Below are 17,919 nucleotides of genomic sequence, written 5' to 3'. Positions count from 1 at the left end.
CTAAACCACTGGAAAATCCAATAAAAAGGAGATTGGAATAGTTGGTAGAATCTTCATCCTTACTAGCTAGATTGCAATTCAGGTTCCGTAGGGGTAGTAGCTGCATAGACAACATTTCAGTATTAGTTTCCTCCTTGTTTGGCGAGAGCAAATATACAGCAGCACTATTTTCAAATATTGCAAAAGCATATGATAATATTCAGACAAATATACTATTAGTTAAGTTCTACTTTTAGGAGCTTCACCTCAGTTTGTAGAAGGTATGTAATCATTAATCAGTGAACAAACAGTATATATTAAAAGGATACTGGATTCAAGTCCTCACACACAGTGGTCAATGGCATGCCACTAGGATTGGCACTCAACCCACTACTACACTATGTGATCAAAAGTATCTGGACACACCCAAAAACATACTTTTTTATATTAGGTGCATTGTGCTGCCACCTACTGCCAGGTACTCCATATCAACGACCTCAGTAGTCATTAGAAATCATGAGAGAGCAGAATGAAGTGCTCCACAGAACTCATGGACTTCAAACGTGGTCAGATAATTGCGTGTCACTTGTGTTATCATCTGTATGTGAGATTTCCACGTTCCTAAACATCCCTAGCTCTACTGTTTCTGATGTGATAGGGAAGTGGAAATGTGAAGGGACACGTACAGCACAAAAGTGTACAGGCCGGCCTCGTCTGTTGACTGACAGAGACCGCCAACAGTTGAAGAGGGTCTTAATGTGTAATAGGCAGACACCTATCCAGACAATCATACAGAAATTCCAAACTGCATCAAGATCCACTGCAAATACTATGACAGTTAGGCAGGAGGTGAGAAAACTTGCATTTCGTGGTTGAGCGGCTGCTCATAAGCTACACATCATGGCAGCAAGTGCCAAACAAAGCCTGGTTTGGTGTAAGTAGCCTAAATATTGGGCAATTGAACAGTGGAAAAACATAGTGTGGAGTGACAAATCATGGTACATAATGTGGCAATCCAATGGTAGTGAGTGGGTTTAGCGAATGCCAGTGTGTGTAGTGCCAACAGTAAAATTTGGAGACAGTGGTGCTATGGTGTGGTCACATTTTTCATGGAGGGGAATTACATCCCTTGTTATTTTATGTGGCACTATCACATCACAGGGCTACATTGACGTTTTAAGCACCTTTTTGCTTCCCACTGTTGAAGAGCAATTTGGGGATGGTGACTGCATCTTTCAACATGACTGAGCACCTGTTCATGATGCACTGCCTGTGGCAGATTGGTTACAAGACAATAACATCCCTGTAATGGACTGGCCTGCACAGAGACCTCACCTGAATCCTATAGTACACCTTTGGGATGTTTTGGAACGCTGACTTCATGCCAAGCCTCACCAACCGACATTGATACCTCTCTTCAATGCAGCACTCTGCGAAGCATGGGCTGCCATTTCTCAAGAAACCTTCCAGCACCTGACTGAATGTGTGCCTGCAAGAGTGCAAGCTATCATCAAGGCCAAGGGTGGGTAAACACCATATTGAATCCCAGCATTACCAATGGAGGGCACCACAAACTTGTAAATCATTTTCGGCCACATGTCCGGATACGTTTGATCACATAGTGTATATGCAATATACACTTATGATATGGAAAGGGCAGTAATGCAACCAGTTAGAATTATATAGTTTGCAGATGACGTGTGTGTTTGCTTAGCTTTTAGTATTACAAGAGGCAGTGAACAACATTACATCATTGATATGGAACCTGAGTCGGTGTCTTCGTGGAAATGGCGTAATGATGGCACCAGAGAAATCTTTGGTAGTCTTATTCAGTAGGAATGGTTATGTATGAAGAAATTGTTTAATACATGTGGATAATAAAATAATAAAAGTTAAAGCACTTATTCAGTTCTTAGGAATGGACAGCAAGCTTACTTGGACAGAACGAGCAAATGCTTAATATTATTTGATCACTCACTACAACATGGTGGGGAGTGTATCCTTCAGTGCTGCTTCTCCTACATCGCTCTCTCATTAGATCCAGATTGAATTATGGATGTACCTACTACAAATATACAACTTGAAAAATGTTAGAGAATCTGGACATATTGCAGTATTGCTGTACATGGACATGCTTAGGAGTACTGAAAACCACACCAACAAATGCACTCCTGGTGGAGTGCATGAGATGCAACAAATATAAGAAGGAGGATGCTCATGGAACAAGAAAGAGTAGAGACATTGTCATACTCACAGCATCCAATTCATCAGATTCTGTGCCTGTACCATCCTTCTCCAGGAACGTGGAGCAGAAAATCTTTTGATTTCATTTCAGCATACAATGATTTGGTAGGCGAATGCAAAGATATTTCTGCAAGTATACAGTGGCCTGTGCACCAGTATGACTATTTAATCAACAGGGATCACTTCTCATTCTAAATGACAGAAGGAAAGTCTGATTTCTTGGAGACAATTACAGCAGTGCAAACACAAATGAAGGAAACAAGACAATGGGTAATCCACATATACACAGATGGATCAAAGACAGCAGGGGAAGGCAAATACAGGATAGGCTACATTTAGTCCACTACTGCAGATAACCCAAAAATATACAGTAATGTTCAAAAGTATTTCAACAACATAAAACTCGTTATTATTTCTCTTAAAATAAAACACTATCAAACAGTGTCTAGAATACAGCGGACCGTATGATTGCAATTATTTAAATGTGTCAGGTTGTGACTTTTTTGTTTAAACTTTGCGCTGCCTGATGAATGTGACTATCAGTGAGCTCAAAAGTATTTTGTTTGCTCCATCAATTCGTGGACGTTACTTGCTTCTTAGTTCTGATTTCTACTGATATTTACTCACAGTGATTATTTCAATATGACGAAGGAATATTCCAGTGATTTTAGAAACACTGTGATAAAGTGTGCTAACAAACTCTTTTTCAGTCTTTGTTCCTTATTTTTGTAATGCTCTAGGTTTCTGGTCATTAACCCATCAGCTAACACCAAACATCACAAAGATTTTGTTAGAACACTGTGCCATGTAATTATGCAATATGTAGCCATCATTTGCAGTTCAGAAGTTTGAAATGGTTTTATAATTCCCTTTACACAAAAATTTGCCATTTACTAAATAATTATTAGTAAAACTGTTGTGAAACTGATCATGATATAAGGTTATTGGCCTGTCATGGTATTTTTTCTGGCAGCTTCCATCTTTCCATAAAATTACTGAGAGCTTGACAACTGCAGCATAGCCCAGGAGTAAACGAAGAATGGTGACTAAACAAATGCTAAACATATTTTATGTTAGTTCTTGTATATCGGCACTCAAATAACCTGTAATTTTTATAGGCTTCTTTCTGTATCATATAAATTGCTTCAGTATGAGGAAGAATACAAAGGTTACACAGAAGAGCAGGGTGTATATGCTGCAGGACAACTGGGAAAGACCCAGGAATTTTTTCATCTGGAAGAAAACTAGGAAAAGTCTGGGAATTTTTCAGAATTCCAGGAATTTTTCATTGTTTTAGTTTTCAGTTAAATTCCTATAATTTTGACTGATAAGAACTGATACTCTAACAAATAACATTACTGTATTCTGCTACTGCAGAATAATACTGCAGCAGTAAATCATAAACGAGAGAAAAACAAAAACAAAATAAAACTTAAGTTGCGAAGGAAATATGCCATTTACAACAACAAAACATTGTGCAGACACAAGCATCTGCCAACAATAAAATGTGTCAAAGGCCTGAGGACAAAGACTGTGCGACACCTCATAACAACAAATTGCTTCTCATAAGCGATTACCGTGGCATCACAACTGTTTACGTTAGGTTCATTTGAGCAGATGCCAGCAGTCTCATCTGCATTTGGCAGTTCAGTGTCAACTATATTAGTTTCAGTTTTCTGATTTGATTTTATTTCCACTTTTTGGCAGGCAAGCAATAATTGCCTTGCAGAACAATGAAGCTATTTTCGTCGGTTTGCTAGAGAAATTTGGTTTTTGTTCATCTTTTCCATTGAGACAGTCAGTTTATTTGAAACAAAATGTTTCATTCCACACAACTGGCTGATTTCAGCTGCTTGCTGAATTTTAAGTGCATGTTTTCATCTTCTGGCATATATGGTATTATGGCAAACCCAACGTGAGATAGCACAGCACTGGTATTCGAAGAAAATTTACATCCTGAAAACGCACTGAAAAGCATAATACCAGGTTGGGACCTACTTCATTGTTTATAAGGACATACAAATGTGCATTTCAAGTTGAGTTGTACCTTTGAGTATGATTTACAAAATTCCAATGCTCTTGGAGTATCTGCTAATGTCCTGTTTCTTTTATGTTGTAATATCTCTTAACGCTTTATATGTACAAACATATGGGCTTCATATGTCTATTTCTAACAGGTTGCAGGAAAATAATGCGAATGGTAGTTTGAAAAGCGTTACTTTCAAAGTAAATTTCCTTTTGAGCAAGAGGAATTCCTTTGTGTGTGAGGAAGTGCAATGAATTTCTTAAATCACAGAGTGTTTGACTCCTGTTTAAAATTAACACTTTGAGAACCGGTCATTGAGAAGAATTTATAGCCCAAAAGTCCAGACATTTATGTCACTATTTTAAATTTTACTGGCACGTTTGTGTGATGTATCTTAAAGAGCAGTACACAGATAAAAAGGCCAATATTACATGTGAAAGCTTAGCTACTCCTGTAGCTTATTAATCTTTGAGATTAATATTGTATGTAACAGCTTAGCTTTTCTTTTAGCTACACTATGTATATTTATTTAAACCACTAACTTTTCCTATTTGTGTGTTCACCCTACTCAACAATGATGTCGCTATTTGCTGACATCATATGTCCTGTCCTCTGAATATCTGCTGTTATCGGCTGGTGACATTACTTGACATAAGCTGTGATTGGCTAACAAAAGGGCATCACAGTCAAATGCTTTGGAAACTAACGTACTGTGTTTGGTGGAATTCGAATTTACACTTTCATAATTATGAGATTTTCAGCTTATCGATAAAGTGTAGATATTACTGCACATCAAAGATCTTTCCAAGATTTTTTTTCTGGGTTTCATTTGATTGACACTGGTGTATGAAATGTTAACTAGTCAAAGGATTGACAAGATTTAGAGTTCCGTGGGAAAGTATGTTATCACTTAACACAGGAAAAGTGTATTTTCACCCGGAAAAAACTGTTGTTTTTTTTTACCAGGAAATCAGGAAAAGTCTTTTTTTTTTTTCTTTCTTTCTTTTTTTTTCCTTGCCCACTTATGCACCCCGAAGAGTGATTTTTCACATCTTCCTGTTGAAATGTTTCTTAGACTAGTCTTATCTTTCCACTGTTGATGCCTCATTTGGATTGTCATCAGTATTCTTGGAGGGTTGGTATAATACCATACAACATTGTTACCAGCTGTTACAATACTTAGCTCTAGTAACAGCAGTATTACATTATTTTTTATGTAAACAACCCAATTTTTAGAGAGGGCACAGTAGATTTGCTACTCAATTTTCATGCTACCACAAATTGTCTATATTCATGCTGGATATGCTTTTTTTCTCTTTTATGGATCAGCATCTTGGTGATATTGCCTTGCAAATGCTGCGGTTTCCAAATAAATCTTTCTTTGGTTACTGTTATAGTTGTACATGTGCATGAACGTTGTTCATAGCAGAACATACATCCTCTTTTGCTCTTCCTTGTTCATTGACTTAACAGCTGTTCATATTATCAACATGCCATGTGCTTTTTCCCTTCAATTTCGTTAATATAACTTCAAAGGTGACATTATTGTCTACATAATGCACTACCTTAGTAGTCAGTGTTCTTTAATGCTGAAGCTGTTGTTTGCTTCCATAATAGGACCAAGCTGGAGTTGAGATTTATTCTGTATCTTCAGAACTGCATGTTGTCATTTTGTAATGGTATTATACCTATTCCTCGTTTGAAGAAAACTGTAGATATTTTGTTTCTTCTGTACAGATTATACCCATTCATTATTTGTAGTATCAACACTGAATATTGAGTTCTATAAGGTGAACTGTTTCATCTATTCAGTATTTACATTTGGTATGAATTCTACTTCTTTTAGGATAAGCAACGTCTAATATGGATTGACATTGTGTCTAGGACAATAGAATAATAGTAATTTATTGTCAAAAATTAAATACAGTTAAATCTGCTTGAGAATATAAACTTTATATGATAATTGTTGCCTCAGCAGGGGGTACCGGCTTGTTAAAGGCACTTTATGTGTTGGGTGGGGACAATTAAGAGCTTTTGAGAAGCTGGGTGGAGGGAGGGGAGGGCTATGCTGATCATAGTGTAGCTGCTGGCATAGTCACTCAAGTTGGATTGGCCCCAGCAGAGGAGCCAGTCAAAGTGTGTCTCACACCATAGGGCACGGGGGTGGGGGGTTCTGTAGACTGAGTCATCAATCCCTCTAGGAGAACTAATCCCAAAATGAAAGCCTGGTCCTCCAGGTTGGAGGTTGAGCATAGGGCCTTGTAAAAAGCCTATCATCATGAATAATTTAACACGGAATGCTAGGCTGCCATTATGAAGATGAATTGTGCCAAGGAACAGGATCACACATATACAAGTGCTTAAATTTTGGAACATGGAACATACATATTCTGCTACAGATAGGAGCTACAAATAGTATTGGAGAAGAGATGCTGAGGTATGGAACAGGGGGTCTTGCACTTCAGGAAATCAAGTGGAAGGTATGGGGTAAGATTCATAAGCAAAAAATTTTCCCTATATTATTCTGGAAAAGACGAAAGACAAGGGGAGCAACGAGTAGGGTTTATGGTCTACAAAGATATATGTAAGTGTGACATTGCTTTCACACCACATGACAAATGGATATGTACTCTGTCCATCAAAGGTAAATTTCATGATGTGATCTTTGTGAATGTACATCCACCAGCAGAATAATCAGATGAAGATGTAGCAGGAGATTTCTCTTATCAGCTACAGAGGGTTTGTGATAGAATACCTAGATATGACTCCAAAATAGTCCATGGTGACTATAATGCCAAACTCAGCAAAGGAGAGGATTTCAGAAGTGCATTTGGTAAGGAAAGTCTGCATGATGAAACTGATAATAATAGTATGAGGTTTGCACCATTTGCTTCTGCGAACAAATTAAAAGCAGTCAGTACTTCTTTCTCAAGGAGAAATATCTACAAAGGGGCCAGACAGATACCAGGAACAAATGAAGCAAACCAAATAGACCATATATTGGTATAAAAGAGGTGGGCATCTGATTTGGAAAATGTGTGCACTTTTCAAGGAGCTAATACAGATTCTGACCCTTATCTAGTAGGAACCAAAATGAGGCAGAAACTAGCTACGGCTGCCGAGGGAAATAAAACCAGAATAAAGAAATGCAATAAAGAACAACTGAAAATATGTATACCATTCTAGAGTATCAGAAGAGAGTGAGGCAGGAGTTACAAACAAACAATGAAGACCATATAGACAAAGAATGGAACCGTATTAAAAAATGCCATTCTAATAACAGTACATGAAATACTGGGGGAAACAAGGAGAGATAGAAATGAAGTGTGGTATGATGATGAATGCAGACAGGCAGTGAACCAGAAAAAGGAAGCAAAACTGAAGTGCTTACCATGGAATACAAGGTCAAATCAAGCATTATATAATGAAAAGAGAATAGAGGCAGCAAGAGTGTGTGAGAGAGAAAAAAGGGAATCCATAAGGTGAAAGACAGATGGGATGGAAGAGCACTATCAAAAAATGGGAGCAGAAAGTTTTATAAGAAAATTAAAGAAGGAACTCAAGAATATAGACCAAAAATAACAGTATGTAATGACAATGAGGGGAACTTGTGGGCAGAAAATCAAGATGTTCTGGACATATTTTTGTGTGAAAGGGATGACTGCAGTCAAAATGCAGGTACTGCTTGAGTTTGGTGAGCCATCAGAGAGGAGGACATCAACATCTAGGAAGCTGGGTTGAGGAGGGCCACATGAAGTAGACGGGAGAGAAAGTGTGCCAATGCATCTGCCTATCTTACTCTGCTCCTCTCCTTTGTTGTTCCTTTTTTTCCCTACCTCTCTGTCACAGAACCTCCTAACACTATATGTGTTGTCATTCTAGACCCTGCACACTCCATCAAACAGTGTTTCTCTCTCTCCCCTGCCATACACTACTATCCTTTTCCCTTCCCTGGCCTCTCAAGTTTGCTGCTAGCATCCCACATGATATCTGCTTTCTGGGCTTGAGATCCTAGAGTTACGTGATCATGTGTGCATGAGGTATGCTTGCTTCTGTGTAGGAATTGCGTCTGTGTGTGTGTCTCTTTTACTGATGACAGATGTGGCTGAAAGCTTTAAGTAAGGGTCTTTTAATTGTGCCTGTCTGTAACTTAATGTGTCTTCTTTGTGGTAAGTAGCAATCTGTATTTTCCTACAAATTTTCATTTGATTTTGTAAATAACAATGAAAAGCAGGAAAATAGCCTGCCCTGGACATGTCCTTAGAATGATTACTGGACAAATAACTGGAAAGGTTCTTGAATGGAGGCCAACAGGAAGAAGGCAGAGAGGAAGACCACAGAAGTGGTGGATAGATGATCTGGAAGAAGATATAAAATCTTTCAGAGTTAGATTACAGTGGAGAACTGCACTGGAGAGAACATAATGGAGAAAACTTGTTGAAGAGGCTAAGACCCATGAAGGGCTGTCATGCCATGAGAAGGAGGATAGGTACTTCTCTACAGAGAAACGAGCTCATATTAGACAAAATAATCCACAGATTTACTGTAGGCTATTTATGTCCCTAGGGCACAATACTTAGGATTGATCATCAAAAAAATGTGCCATCTGGACACTAACATCCAGAGGTACACCTTTGGATCATTGTTTCATCCCCCTCTGGTAACCCTTCAACAAAAATCTCATTTGTTGAATATCCACATACACACAGTGCTTAATTTAATTTAATATATATGGTGGAACTCAGAATGTGACAAAGTTCATGAAGAAAGACATCATGCATGATTAAAATTTCAAACACAAAAGAGAAGAAAATGCAACCTCAAAAATATCAGGAAAAAGTTGACACACAAATTATCAGGCAAACCAAGAGACGATCACAGAAAGATCTAATCAACTCAATAGAAGAAAATTACCACAAAACCAATTCCAGAGACTTTTACAAAATGTTGGGAAGACCATTACAAAAATTTGCCCCTCTCACATTAATTCTGAAAAGGGAAGATGGAAAAATGGCACATAATGACAAGGAAAGTGTCGAAATCATGGCAAAAGCAGTTAGTAAACTTTTGAATTGTGAAGAACCCGAGTAACTTTTAGCAACACCTATCAAGACTCCACCTGATCTCATAAATCCTCCAACAATCCAAGAGGTGAAAATGGCACTCAGAGAGATGAAAAATTATAAGGAATGCAGAGAAGGCCAAGTTTTTGTAGAAATGTGGAAATATGCCAGTGATACAGTTTGAACATCCTAACACATAGCCTTAACAAATATCTGGATAACAGAAAAGCTCCCTGAACATTGGATCACAATCATAATCCACTCACTCCACAAAAAAGGAGATAAAAGCAACCCAGATAATTACAGAGGTATCTTTCTCTGAGACTGCACATACAAGATTTTCTCCAGAATCCTATACAAGAGGATCAAAGAACAGTTAGAGGAAGAATTAGGTGAATACCAAGGAGGCTTCAGACCTTGGAGCAGCTATGCAGAACAGATCATCACTTTAAAATTAGCCATAGCATATTACAAGAAGCGAAATAAATCTCTTGTAACAACCTTCGTGAACTTTAAAAAAGCATATGACTGAATCCACAGACCTCCAATGTTAAAAATCTTAAGAAATTTCGGGTTCCATACAAAATTAATCAAATTGATAGAACTCACCTTAACCAACACTGTATCAAAAGTCAAGTTCAGGGGGGAACGCTCTGAGCCATTCATCATAAAAAAAGGTTTAAGACAAGGAGATTGCTTGGCACCCCTCCCTTTCAACTGTGCTTTAGAATACACAATGAGGGAATAGTAAAAGACTAACCCAAAGAACATCCAAATTGGAAGGCCCAAAGACAACATAAGTTTAAATTGTCTAGGATATGCTGATGACCTTGCTCTCTTGTCCAGCAGTATTCAGGAAATCAAACAACAAGTTATCTCACTACAGGAAATAGCACTGAAATTTGGTCTGGGAATATCCTTTGAAAAAACAGTCATCATGTTAACTGACAAACCACTCACATACAAAATTGCCATAAGAAACCAAGAAATCAAAATCTCATAACATATAACCTCAATGAAAAGCCAACATGGCATAACAGAATAAACAAATTTACCAGAGCACAATATATCACCAAGAACACCTACAACAAAATGGACCTGTCAATAGCAACAAAATTAAAACACTAAAAAACAGCCACTCAACCAGAAATAACATGCGCAAGTTAAACCATCTTCAAAACAACTAACACTGCACAAATAGACAAAATACTCAAAATAGAGAGAAGAATCATCGAAACATGTATCAACAAATCATACCAGAAAGATGGACACTGGAGAGTAGCTACAAATGTTCAGTAACAACCAGCTACTATGTCTCTCTCTGCCAATGGCATTATTCAGGTGCAGAATGGAGAGGCATGTTGCCAACAAACCACTCTCACAGCTGTTATAAGTTTCCCAGACCTGGGAGCCACTACTTCTCGCTCAAGTAGGTCCTCAGTTGGCATTACTAGGCTGAATGCATCCTGGGATTTAGAGCAGCATATAAAACATACTAAGCAGACATCATGCTTTGTGGAGCTGAATGAAAAACTGGAGAAAAGAAAGTGTAGATAGATATTTTATATACTGTGTGCTATTTCTTGTTTGATATATATTATGATGATTATTAACACAAAATATCCATGCCATTATTTCTTTGATGTACACAAATGTAGAGAGAAATTGGAGATACATCTACACACTGTTGCAGTGAACCAGATACATCATTGGTATACAAACCAATTCCTAAAAATTATTAAAACACTGTCATAAGATTCTAGTTACTGTAATGTAACACTAGCTGAAACAAAATGTTATGAAGACTATAAAATAAAAGATAAACACAGCCAACTATTGTGATAAGGTAATAAAAGGGCATAATTTTAAATAACACATATTTTGTGCATGCAGTTGTGGCATCATACACTTTCTACTTATACGACTAACTGATTTTTGTTTTGTTTTCTTCAGTCTTACAGAAATAGAATGCATGAAAAATCATCATGAAGAATAATTAATGAAGAAATATGAAACATCATTTGGTCATTAGCAAACAAATGAAATCCTTAATGGGGATCAGAACGAGGAAGAGATGGTGACATTGAAAGGAGTCTTCAAAAACTGTCAGAAAAAAATCATTATTCATGATAAGTGTCATCCTATTTTATTTTGTACTGTTTCGAGAAATGTTTAGTATATGCCACTATTATTTCAAGAAATCAATTGCATGATTGTGTTTGTGTAAGTGAGGAGAGATAACACAGAAAAAACCTCCAGAAATCCCATATACTAAAATTCAACAATACAAAATGTACTATATATAAAAACAATGTGTTTCGCCTAACTGCAAACCATATGTTCCACATACAAAGTATTATTACATAAAAATACCACATTGTGAAAGGAAATTTTAAAAAAGAAATAAATACAATAATGAATATTAATTTCTATTATTTTGCAATTATCAGCTTAATTCTTTGTCTCATACCTAAGAATCAACTCTTCATACAACAGAAATAGAAAAGGCTAATTGAAAGGATGGGTACCAGAAGATTCTAAATGTTGTCTTTGTTGGTGTTTATAATAGTAACTGAATTGTGAAATGCAATTTATTCATCTCGTGACAAGCAGTTGCAAACCTTTTGGTTTTCTTGCAGGAGAAACCTCAGGAATTTGATGAGCAGTTGAGTAAATGAAAGGAAACACAGTAAAACAGCACTGATGTTCACTGTAGGATAATGATAATATGTTATTGAATAAAAATGATAAATAATGGACACAGAGATTTAAAAAAAGAATGTGGTCTCTGTACCTCGAGTTCACTGTTTGTTTAAGTCCCAAGTAGCAACACACTATGAGCAAATGGCAAGTGGGTGAAATATAAATGAAACAGTATAACACAGTTAACAAATATCAAAGAAACAAACAACACAAAATATTTTAAATTGATTATCATAACACTCTGTTTCAATAAATGTTTTAAAAACTTCACTGTCTTTTTTCTCTGAGATATTCACTACTGACAACAAAAGTAGCCGTCTTTGTGTACCCAAGTTGCTTCTAGTTAGTGGCTTAGTGAAAATATCTGCTTGCTGATCTGCACAGCTGACACGTTCCAGGTTGAAGATGCTGAAGTTGAATTTTTCTCATATAAAATGATGCTCCACATCTAAGATCTATGTGTGTTGTCCATTTACGATGCTCAGGGCTCTTGATCAACCAAATGCCATTTTTGCATGATGTAACATAGCAGATTATTCCAAGTCTTTATTTCTTGCAATGAAGTATGTACTGTCCTATGAATTTATATAGCTGGGAGAGAGAGAGAGAGAGAGAGAGAGAGAGAGAGAGAGAACTCCCCCCCCCCCCTCCCCCACACACACACACACGCACACACACATCCACACAGCTGACACTGAGCACTGGACTGTCTTAGTGTGTTACTGATATATGATGCACACTCCCTATGAATTAAAAGAAAGAGCATTCAAATTTATTTGATCTTTTCATAATCCATTTATAGACTGGTACTGATAATACAGCTATACTTTTAAAAGTCCCAGTTCATGACCTTCATTATTTTCAGAGATATAAAATTTTACCTGAAAACAATAACATCATTTCTGGTACTATAAAAACCAAGCTGGGTATCATAACGTGTTCATTTATAATCTCAGATGAAACTATAACTGTGAAATACTCACGTCATAGAAATTGTGTGTCTAGGATTTTCTTTTCTTCTGTTTCAATAGCCTGATGATGTAAAAAAAGATTGTTCTAAAATTATTATTAAATTACATTTTGTTGTGTGAGGATGGTGAAAGAGTGAGAGAGTGTATGCAGGATATATGTAAACTGTGAACTGTGGCTATTTTATTTTACTGACAACTATGCAGTGGGTGTTCATAATTAAAGCTCCAATTTCAAAATGCTGTAGAAAGTAAACCACTGCTCAAAATGATGTCAAATTTGAACAGCATATAATTGATGCAGAAGGGAGGGGAGGAGGGGGGAAGGAAGGAATGTCACACAGAGAGGGGAGGGGGGGGGGGAGGGAATCATCAAAAATTTTATCAATTGGTGGCACTGTAGTAGTAATAGTAGCAGTAGTAGTAGTAGTAGTATTTGTTGTTGTTGTTGTTGTTGTGTTCAGTCCAGAAACTGGTTTGATGTAGCTCTCCATGCTACTCTATCCTATGAAAGTTTCTTCATCTCCAAGTAACTGCTGCAACCTATGTCCTTCTGAATCTGCTTAGTGTACTCATCTCTTGGTATCCCTCTACAATTTTTACCCCCACACTGCACTCCAATACTAAGTTGGTGATCCCTTGATTCCTCAGAACATGTCATACCAACTCATCCCTTCTTCTAGTCAAGTTGTGACACAAATTCCACTTCTCCCCAAGTCTATTCAATAACTCCTCATTAGTTACGTGATCTACTCATCTAATCTTCAGCATTCTTCTGTAGCACCATAAGCACTGTTAAGTGTCTTAATGTTAATGCTGTGACTCGCCGATCATTCAAAGTGCCACCGCGCAATTGCGTGCATTGTCTACATGCAGCGCTGTCTGCCAGCCATGCAGCAGCCGTGCCACCTAAGCAGCCAGCCAGCCAGCGGCCGCTAGACTTGGACTCAGTGCTCATTTGAATGTTACAGTGTTCACATGTCTTGCTTTGTCTACTTGCTCAGTGACATATATGTGTTGTATAGTTTCGAAATATATGCATTCAACTTGATGTTATAACAATTGGTGACGAGGTAGTGGATTTTTCCTTTTCATCGTTGACCCACAGGTTACCATGGCTACTGTCGAGCAACTACTGCAAGGTGTCATTGAACAGCAAACGCTTCTCACATCGGCGATTTGCGATTTCGTCGTGGCGTTGTCTATACTTCCTTTTCCTCCTTACGACGAGACGGCAGAAGACTGGTCTGATTACGAAAAACTTCTTCGACAGCACTTCTTGGCCTTTCATGTCACAGACGAACAAACATATAAGTCTCTGTTCCTTTCAAGGATTTCACCTCAAATGTATCGGTTGTTGTTGCAATTGATTCCTTTGAAAGATCCTGCGTCTTTTTCTTTTGCTGAAATGTGCTCACTTCTGTCCATATATTTTCATAAGCAAACGCATATAGTAGCCTCTCATGTTGCTTTTTATCGTTGTCACAAACTACCGCATCAATCCTATCATGCTTGGGCTGCTGAACTTCATGGCCTCAGTCGACAGTGTCAATTTGTTACTGACGTTCACAAAGAATCCTATGCCAATTCCATGGTACAGGATGCTATTATCCGGTTGGTGCCCGACAAAGAAGTTTGCAACGTGCCCTTCAGTTGGCAAATCCGACTCTAGATGAAGTCCTATCCATCGTGCAGTCTTTTGAAATTTCTCGCGGTGCTGGGGCGCAAATAGAGGCATGGGGCGACGTCGGGGAAATACAACCCCTATGCGCTGTTGACAATGCATGTGGTGCGTCCCCCCTATCCGACATGGCCGCAGTATGCTCCCACACGCAGCCTCAGCCTACCCGTGGACAACCCTCTAAGAAACTGCAGCAAAACCCCCAGAAACTTCCTTCATGTCGGCGGTGTTTTACGAAACATTCACAGGAGGACTGTCCTCAATGTTGGACCGTGTGTCAAAATTGCAAAAAGAAGGGTCATGTGTCTGCCGTTTGCAAATCTGGACGCATACAGGATGTTCATGACCATTACGATGATTCCGTTTCTGTGTTGTCTGTCAGTTGCACTTGTTCAGGGAAGTTATTCCTCACTGTCCAAATCCTTGGTTGGGATGTTCGCATGCAGGTGGATACCGGTTCTGCTACCACTACAATTAATTCTCAGATGTACCTTCATTTCCGTTCTCCACTCCTATCACCTGTCACTCAGCAATTACGGACCAACAATAAACAGAAGATTTCTCTCTTGGGACAATTTAATGCTGAGGTATCTTACAAATCCATCGTTCGCACTGTTCCCATATTTGTGGTCGACCAGAGTAACGCAGAGAATCTTTTTGATTTCGATGCCTTTCGCGTTTTTGGGTTCTCCATAGATGACTCTGTCAATATCGTTTCTGATGCTATTCCTTATGCTCAATTGGATTCCTTGTCGACAACATTTTCGTCCCTTTTTTCTCCTGGGTTAGGCCATGCAAACGACTTTGAAGCTCATATCACACTCAAACCCTCTGCTAGGCCTAAGTTTCTTCGGGCTTGGCCCATTCCTGTGGCCCTTCAGGATCGGGTAAAACGGGAGCTGGATCGTCTCACTACTTCAGAGGTCTTGCTTCCTGTCACTTCCAATGAGTGGTCCTCTTCTGTCATTGACATTGCTAAGCCCAATGGTGACATTCGTTTCTGTGGCGATTTTAAAGCCACTGTAAATGCTCAATGCCTCATCGAGACCTGAAGAATTGTTCACTAAACTTGCGGGAGGCCAGTATTTTTCTAAAATTGACCTGTCAGAAGCTTATCAACAACTTCCTCTCAATGCTGCTTCCCGGCAGTTTCTGGTCCTTAACAGGCCTTTTGGCCCTTATCAATACCAACGATTGCCATTCATAAATGCCAGCGCCCCTGCTCTCTTTCAGAGATTCTTGGAACAATTATTGCTCCCTGTCCCTGGGTCTATAAATTACATGGAAGACATTGTTGTCACTGGCTCCACCACTGAAGAATATCTTCAGAACCTCTGCACACTTTTTCATGTCTTACAGACTGTCGGTAATAAGTGTAATCTTCAGAAGTCACAATTTTTTCAGGCATCTATCATGTACTTGGGGTTTCAACTCTCTCGGGATGGTATTCGTCCGCTTCAGCAAACTGTCACTTGAATCGATGTCCTTCCTCGCCCTACATCTGTTAAGGAGCTGCAGGCCTTCTTGGGGAAAATAGCATACTATCACAAGTTTTTACCGTCTGCTGCTTCGGTGGCTCAGTCGTTGCATCGCCTGTTGCATAAAAACGTGCCTTTTCACTGGTCCGCGTCATGCAATGCGGCTTTCCAGAAATTTAAGACTATGCTAAAACAGGCCCCGTGCCTGGCTACTTGTAGACCTGGCCAACATCTTGTTCTTGCCATGGATGCCTCTCAATACGGGGTCGGTGCAGTCCTTGCGCACCGTTTTTCTGATGGTTCTGAACAACCAATTGCTTATGCCTCCAAAACACCCACGGATGCCCAACAAAACTATTCTCAAATTGAAAAAGAAACTTTGGCCATTATTTATGCTCTTCATAAGTTTGGTGTTTTCCTCTATGGATCCAAATTTCATCTTGTTACAGATCACAAACCATTTGTTTCCTTGTTTCATCCATCATCGTCACTTCCCGACAAGGCTGCACACCGCCTCCAGCGTTGGGCTCTTTACTTGTCTCGTTTCAATTATGAGATTCATTTCCAACCGACGGCTCAACATGCGAATGCTGGTGCACTGTCTTGCCTTCCCATGGGTCCTGATCTGGCATTCAATAGGGACAAACTTTTGTGTTCCCACCTGGATGTTGGCAAGCAGCGAGTTGTAGATGGATTCCCCATCACCAGGGACCAGCTGGCGGCTGCTACACATTCTGATCCTACTCTCTCCCAGGTTTTATGCTGTATTCAGAAGGATTGGCCAGATCGTCCGTCCACTAAGACTTTTGACCCATTGCAGAACTACTACGCTTTGCACTACCGTCTCACGGCTCGGGATGGTGTTATACTCCTTTTCACTGACAATGCTTCGCCGCATGTTGTACTACCTGTGTTTATGTGTGCTTCGGTTTTGCACCTCCTTCACCAAGGGCACTGGGGTGCCTCTCGAACAAAATCTCTGGCATGCCGTCATCTGTACTGGCCTGGCATCGACTCTGAAACAGCACACATGGTCGCTGCCTGCGGCCCTTGTGCGTCACAGTCCGCCGCCCCAAAGTCATCTTTGTCATCGTGGCCTTCGATGAGACGCCCTGGGAGTGCATTCATGCTGACTTCGCGGGACCTTTTTTAGGTATTTATTGTCTCCTCGTAATTGACACCTACTCTAACTTTCCTTTCATTGTACGTTGCACGTCGCCTACCACCGCAGCAACCACAAGTGCTCTCGCCCGCATTTTTCTTTGGAAAGCCTTCCCTCTACTCTTGTTACTGATAATGGTCCGCAATTTGCCTCTTTGGAATTTGCGGATTTTTGTGCTTGTCATGGCATTATGCATGTTACGGGCCCTCCGTTCCATCCACAATCAAACGGTGAGGCTGAACTACTGGTCCGCACATTTAAGGCTCAGATGCGGAAACTCCTGACTTCTTCTGCAGCTTATGATGCGCTTCTCCAGTTTTTGGCTTCTTACCATTTCACCCCCATGGGCGACCACAGCCCAGCTGAGCTCTTACATGGCCGACAGCCCCGCAAGCTGCTTCATCTTCTGCGGCCTTCCACCTCACGGCCTCGGGTGCCTTCGCTTGGCCGGTTCACTGCCAACGACCTTGTCTGGGTATGAGGATATGGCAGGTGGCCAAAATGGAGTCCAGGCGGCATCTTATGACACCGTGGTCGACGCCTGTATTAAATCCAGACAGACACGGGTGTTGCAGTACGTCATTCGGACTACCTTCAGCCTCGTGTGCCGGCAAC

General features: G+C 39.6%; 1 protein-coding gene across 2 annotated transcripts in view; it reads left to right on the top strand.

Annotated features, from left to right (window-relative positions):
* Positions 1–11,439, top strand: part of LOC126334857 (probable multidrug resistance-associated protein lethal(2)03659) — a 420,094-nt gene extending 408,655 nt beyond the window's left edge. For both annotated transcript variants that reach the window (XM_049997527.1, XM_049997528.1), the window contains exon 26: positions 11,266–11,439. In XM_049997527.1, the coding sequence (XP_049853484.1) occupies positions 11,266–11,301 (36 nt within the window). In that variant the 3' untranslated portion in view covers positions 11,302–11,439. The remainder of the gene's footprint in view (positions 1–11,265) is intronic.
* Positions 11,440–17,919: the final 6,480 nt, after the last annotated feature.

This window comes from Schistocerca gregaria, chromosome 2 (genome assembly GCF_023897955.1).
Source record: "Schistocerca gregaria isolate iqSchGreg1 chromosome 2, iqSchGreg1.2, whole genome shotgun sequence".
Taxonomy (NCBI): domain Eukaryota; kingdom Metazoa; phylum Arthropoda; class Insecta; order Orthoptera; family Acrididae; genus Schistocerca; species Schistocerca gregaria.
Note: the sequence above shows the minus strand (reverse complement) of the source record. Positions and strands in the feature narration are given on the sequence as shown.